This window comes from Ciona intestinalis, chromosome 11 (assembly GCF_000224145.3).
Source record: "Ciona intestinalis chromosome 11, KH, whole genome shotgun sequence".
NCBI classification, from domain to species: Eukaryota; Metazoa; Chordata; class Ascidiacea; order Phlebobranchia; family Cionidae; genus Ciona; species Ciona intestinalis.
In genome coordinates, this window is record NC_020176.2 from 2,765,281 (window position 1) to 2,771,280 (window position 6,000).

Here is a 6,000-nt window from a genome sequence, read left to right on the forward strand (position 1 = left end):
AAGCAGAACGCTACCGGTATATGTTTTAAATGTATACAGTTGCGTGGGGGAAGATGGGATACCTTTATATTTTATTTTCTTGTCCCATTTGGTAGTAAACAAAAAACATTCACAGAATTATTAAACCGTATTATCGAGACTCCCATACACCGTTTTTAATTGTTTAAAACACGATCAGGATGTTTGGATATTATGTGCAAAAGGTGTCCCACCTCCCCCCAAACTACTATATATACACAAACGAATACTTAGTTCAAGGTCCTTTTATTAAGCTTTTCTATGGACCATTTTCTTGACTTTGCATCTTGCTATTTTTGTTCAGTCACCACCTTATCTATGTTTAAATTAATTAATTTCATTAACGAAATAAAAATATCAAAAGTGCAAAACTTGAAGTGAAAGCTCGTTGGGAACATGCGACGGTCTGAAGTAGGGTGGACACAGGTATTTTAACGGAATCACTTGACTTGACGGTGCGGGGGTTTGTGTACAAGACCCAAGTCTAGAGGAAACCAGCAATACTATTCCAGATGTATTTCTTTGCTACTTTGTCAAAATGAGTTTGTAACTGATTGTGAATAGTAATCAGCTCGATCCCGCTTTTTATATTGCCAGCAGTTTTTAATGTGTTTTTCAAAACACAGCAAACTTTCGTGTTTTTCTCCGTCGTAATGCTCCTTCTTTTGTTTAATTCTCTCATCTCGTGGTGATGGTTTGATCATTCGATCCACGATTGCCTTGATCAATGTAACCTTGTCGTGCACTGCCCCGCTAAAAGGGACGAGATCAGTCAAACATTCGTAGATTGTCATTCCAACACTGTAAATTGTAAAACATCGGACTATCCAACCAATAGAGGTCCACTACATTCTATAAATTATATTCGCACATCGAGATTTACCTATATATCGTAAATCGAAAAGCGTTTAGGCTACCTACAAAAGATATATTTCAAAAGCGCAGTAAGAAATGCTTATTTCCCTGTTTTTGCTCAAAATACGTGAACGACTGTTTCAGGCACCATTGCCGTAAACGTTACGTTTTTTAAATGTAATACCAACTATAACAGTTTTAACGCACAAAATTTACTATAGGGCCTTGATACCCGTGTCAGCTTGTGGTATATAGTAGGGTGGGGAAGATGGGACACTTTCGGCGCATAATATCCGAATATCCTGATTGTGATTTAAACAGTTAACAACGGTCTATGGGAGTCTATAGAGCATATGGTTTTATGATTCTTTGCAAGTTCCTTGTTTACTACCACATTGGACGAGAAAATCGAGTTAAAATGTGTCCCAACTTCCCCCACCCTACTATATATTCCATATAAGCACAACAAATAATAGAAGCATACACTTTAATATACGAGACTTAGTAGTAAATTATAGCTTACCGTTTGTTTGTTTAAAGAACAAGATTTCTGTTCACTTAAGTTAATGAACATGAAGTCTAAACACTTTATTAACTCCTCTATATACTCGAATTACCATATTTGCATGCTATGATATGCTTGTCTGGGTTGTAACTCTGTAAATACACTCTCAACCTTAAACAGTTTCCTAAACAAACGCAACTTCATCGCCAACCGACACACTTCTTTTAAGAGACGGATTCCAAAACTGAAAACTCGCGTCGGTAATTTATAATGTCCGCTTGTGCTAGTGGAAACGTGTGCGGCAATCCTTGATGACGCGCTGTTGAATCCGTATCAGGAATAAACCCTGGGGATGGCAATGAACACTGCCTTTAAGAATCGTTTATTTATATCACTTGAATTTACCGTATATACACTTTCTTTTCCAGTTTACAACGAATACATCATCACACAAATTACACTGAATGAAACTTCTACTCTATCCTCGCGTGGCCGGAAAACGACAGTCGTTAAAAACGGGTGTTTTGTTTCATACACCTCGTGCCAGCTTACGAGTTACCAAGTATGTTACTTTATAGGTGATTATTTTTTGCAGATTTTTTTATGTGGGGCTGATAATTTGGACAACCCATTAGTGACCACTGGGCTGGAGCAATTATTCACATTATATACACTTTTCTCCCAGTTTATAACGAATATATTACACACAAATTACATTATATGCATTATAGAGAATACAATTCGACAAAAACACACTGCTACAAACGTCACACAAGTTCACGTAATTATAGAAGAGTAACTGTCACGTGATTTATTTTAATTTCTCAGAGAAGCTTTCGTGGAAGCCTGTTTGGACAGCTTTATTCTTGATACCCAAGCACAATTTACTGCCGTGTATAGCTAGCTGACGAAAGACGGGTGATTCAGGGTTGTTGATTTTTTCGCATAGAGCGTTTATCTCAAAAACAAAGCGGGAGCAGTCATCGGGGCATAGTTCCTTAACTTTCAGTTTGTTTAGCTCCTCGTTCAGTGAGTGTATTAAGGATTCACATCTCGTGGTGTCGCTCTCGAGTGCCTTTCGGGCTAAATTTATGAGCGACATGATGTTATCTTCAAAATTGGAAATTTTCAACGACGATTCTTCTAAGAACGCTTTTGAACTCTCTGGAAAGTAATGTATACAGGTTTTATAATACTGATAAGATTAGGCGTAGAGTGAACAGTAAAATTAATTAAAGTGCTGCAGAAATATATAAATACAAACCCGGTTTAACGTCAGAGGGTCGAAAGAAAGGGGGAAGCAAAAGGTTGATCGGGATCGATTGGCTTGATGGTGCGGGGGTTGGTGCATCGTATTTAAGCTTAGATGAAACTTCAGCGATGCTCTTGTCTACGTGTTTTCTTGCCACTTTGTCGAAATGCTGCTGTAGATTATCACGTACATGTGTCATTGCTGGTCGATGTTGCTCGTCGAACTGCCAGCATATTTCCATCAACTTTTCAAGGCAAACAAGGCTGTTAAGTTGATTTCCTACGCAGACTTGTTTTTTCTCTTCAATTGCCTCACGTGGTAACTCGGCGTTACAATTTGCAATTGCCCACTTTAAGTCACCCGCACTGCGAACCCCGTGCTTAAATGAGCTAAGGCAACTGTAAATGATAATTCCATAACTGTAGACATCGGAAGCTGCGGTTGCCACCGAATCTAGATCCTTTAGCCGTTCGGGAGCGGTGTAAAATACTGTGTGCTCTTGATTTTCTATTCTTTGTTCCGTATAGTTGTTCTGGATGCAAGTACGTAGAGTTGCCCCTCCAAAGTCGGTCACCATTGCAGTAAAATCGTTCTTCAGCACGATGTTAGAAGGTTTTAGATCTCCATGAACGATCTGCTGGTCTTCTCCGATTTTGTGCATGTATGCCACGCCTTTGGCAACATGAAGCAAGATCCGTACCAACAGGTCGAACGGAATTTGAAAATTTTTAAAGTGCTCTGATTGAATGAGTTGCGATAGGTTTCCTCTCTCCATATACTCCATGATGATACCGAATGATCCGTCCCAGCTCGTGATTCCGAACACCCGGACAATATTTGGGTGATCGGCCTTTAGAATTAATGCAGCCTCTCCTTGGAATCTATTGCGTATAGGCCTATACATAAAAACTGAAAAAATAAGTTTTAACTTATCTATTCAATAGCTGCAGATTGTAGTGCGCCTATTGTGATTTTGTTACTATACGCAAAATCATTATGCATCAATATGAGAAGTATTTTATCTTGTGTAGGGAACCTACAGCTTATACGGGAGAGATTTACAAATATGAATGAATGAATTTAACTCGCTTTATCCTCGCGTGACCGGAAAACGACAGTCGTTATAGCACAGCAGGTGACCTGTTTTGCCCCGTGTCAGCTTAATTACGAGTTACGTGTGTTACTATGTGGTTGAAAATACTAACAATTGAATGCTGGTGGTACAAATTTTTGTTTTACTTCTCTGTGTTGTCAAGCTCTTTATTACGTGAAGATGGCATACACTTCACAGCGCAACGACCCACGCGTTCATAGTGACACAAAAGAACCGAGCCGAAGGTACCACTGCCGAGGAGAGCAACGCTTTGAGCGTCTCTTTGAAGAGTAATTTCTGAATTCTTTATCCAAAATGGTTGATCAAGTTTCTGCAAATAAAATAATTGTTTAAAACATCGAATTAAATTTACTACAAAAATTAAATTCTAACTTGGTCCTCTTTGGAATCTTCACGACTCGCAGCAGCAAATTCACCTTTTTCGGAAGAAGTTTTCTTCAGTTCACCTGCTATGGTAGAGTTTTTAGATATTATAATACAAGCAAAGTCTGTACATAAAAAACCTTAAATAACAAAAGTACCGTAAACACGTAATAAAGGTAATACCCAAACACAGAGCGTATATTGCACATATTCCGCATGCATACAGCAGCACATGACGGACAAACATCATTCATGCAGCACGTATATGTCCATCAGGCGTCCGGGCTGTGGACAGTGGTTATAGCGCGGCCGCCTCTTAGACCTTAGTTAACGTATTTGAAGTTCTGGGCTACTTATACTGCGTATATCTGTGTCCCTGGGCAAGACACTTAACGACGATTGCTCCAACCCAGTGGTCCCGTATGGTTTTTTAAATTGTCAGCTATGCATTGCAAAAAATGAAATATCCCCCCAAAACAGTAACCCACAAAGTTACGTATGCAGTAAATCGTAAGCGTCCACGAAGTATGTGAAACAGAACATCCGTGTTATAACGACTGTCGTTGCCCTGCCACGCGAAGAGAAAAATATTAAAACCACAATCATAATACATTTACACAAACACACCTACCGGAATCAATATTGGTTTGAGCTTCTGGTGATTTTTCCCTGGTCTGATCTTCTTTTTGTCGTGAATGTTTATAGAGGAGTTCTAAGTTTAGGGAAATAAGTTAGACACTATTAGCACACAATACCCAAATTTTCTGATTGTGTTTTTAAAAAATAACAACGGTCTATGGGAAACATAAGGATATGGTTTTGATACGGTTTTAACTTTTTGTATGTTCTTTGTCCACTACCAAATAGGACGTGGAAATTAAATGAAAAGATGTCCCGTCTTTTTCTACCCTATTGTAACTAAATATAAAAAACATTCAGTTTGTAACGCCTTTTAAAACAAAGTTCAAACCTTTAGGAACGTCGAATGGACGGAACTCGGGGGGGTATAAAAGATCGATAGGAAACCTTTCGTTGGAAGGGGCAAGATTTGGTGCAGTGTATTTGATCGTGGATGAAACTTCAGCGATGTTCACCAACACATCCTTTGCCATTCTATCAAAATGTTTCTGTAGATCATCACGAACCTGTTTCATTGCTGGTCGGTCTTTCTTGTTGAACTGCCAGCAGCTTTTCATCCACTTTTCAAGGCAAACTAGGCTGTCGAGTTGATCTACTACGCAGTTTTTCTTTTTTATTTCGATTCTCTCACATGCCAACTTTATCTCGTTATTTTTTATTCTCTTTCGTAGGTCGAATTCTTTTGAAGCGAGATTCTCAAAAGGAGCGAGATCGCTAAGACATTCATAGATGATCATTCCATAGCTGTAAACATCTGATGCTTTAGAAGCTGGGCGGAACAGGTTTGCCAGTCGCTCGGGAGCGGTGTAAATTGGTGTGTGGGCCACGTTGTCAGCAGGCCGCGACGGGGTATCATCTGAACCGGTGTAAGTGCGCAGACTTGCCCCTCCAAAGTCGGCCACTTTTGCTGTGAAGTCGTCGTTCAGCACGATGTTAGAAGGTTTCAGATCCCCGTGAACGATCTGCTGGTCTTCTCCGATTTTGTGCATGAATGCCACTCCGTTTGCAACCCTGAAGCAGGATCCGCACCAACAGGTTAAATGGAATTTGATATTTGTGCGTACGCGCTGATTCTATGAGCACCGACAGGTTCCCTCTCTCCATATACTCCATGATGATACCGAATGATCCGACCCAGCTTGTGATTCCGAACACCCGGACAATATTTGGGTGATCGGCTTTTAAAAATATCCCAGCCTCTCTTTGAATCTACAACGTATACATAAAAAGGCATTAATATCAGTATACACCCAT

The 6,000-nt window shown here is 39.7% G+C and overlaps 1 protein-coding gene across 3 annotated transcripts in view; it reads right to left on the reverse strand.

Moving 5' to 3' along the window:
* Positions 1–1,744: 1,744 nt before the first annotated feature.
* The window catches only part of LOC100175894 (tyrosine-protein kinase SPK-1-like), a 5,546-nt gene continuing 1,290 nt past the window's right edge, over positions 1,745–6,000 (reverse strand). The window contains exons 2-7 of one of the 3 annotated variants that reach the window (XM_018814173.2): positions 5,078–5,955; positions 4,739–4,819; positions 4,117–4,190; positions 3,870–4,054; positions 2,643–3,511; positions 1,745–2,542 (exon numbers count right to left, since the gene is read on the reverse strand). In XM_018814173.2, the coding sequence (XP_018669718.1) occupies positions 2,190–2,542; positions 2,643–3,511; positions 3,870–4,054; positions 4,117–4,190; positions 4,739–4,819; positions 5,078–5,735 (2,220 nt within the window). In that variant the 5' untranslated portion in view covers positions 5,736–5,955 and the 3' untranslated portion in view covers positions 1,745–2,189. Of the gene's footprint in view, positions 2,543–2,642; positions 3,512–3,869; positions 4,055–4,116; positions 4,194–4,738; positions 4,820–5,077; positions 5,956–6,000 lie in introns of all 3 variants that reach the window. The other 2 variants (XM_018814172.2, XM_026836531.1) reach the window with 2 other exon arrangements.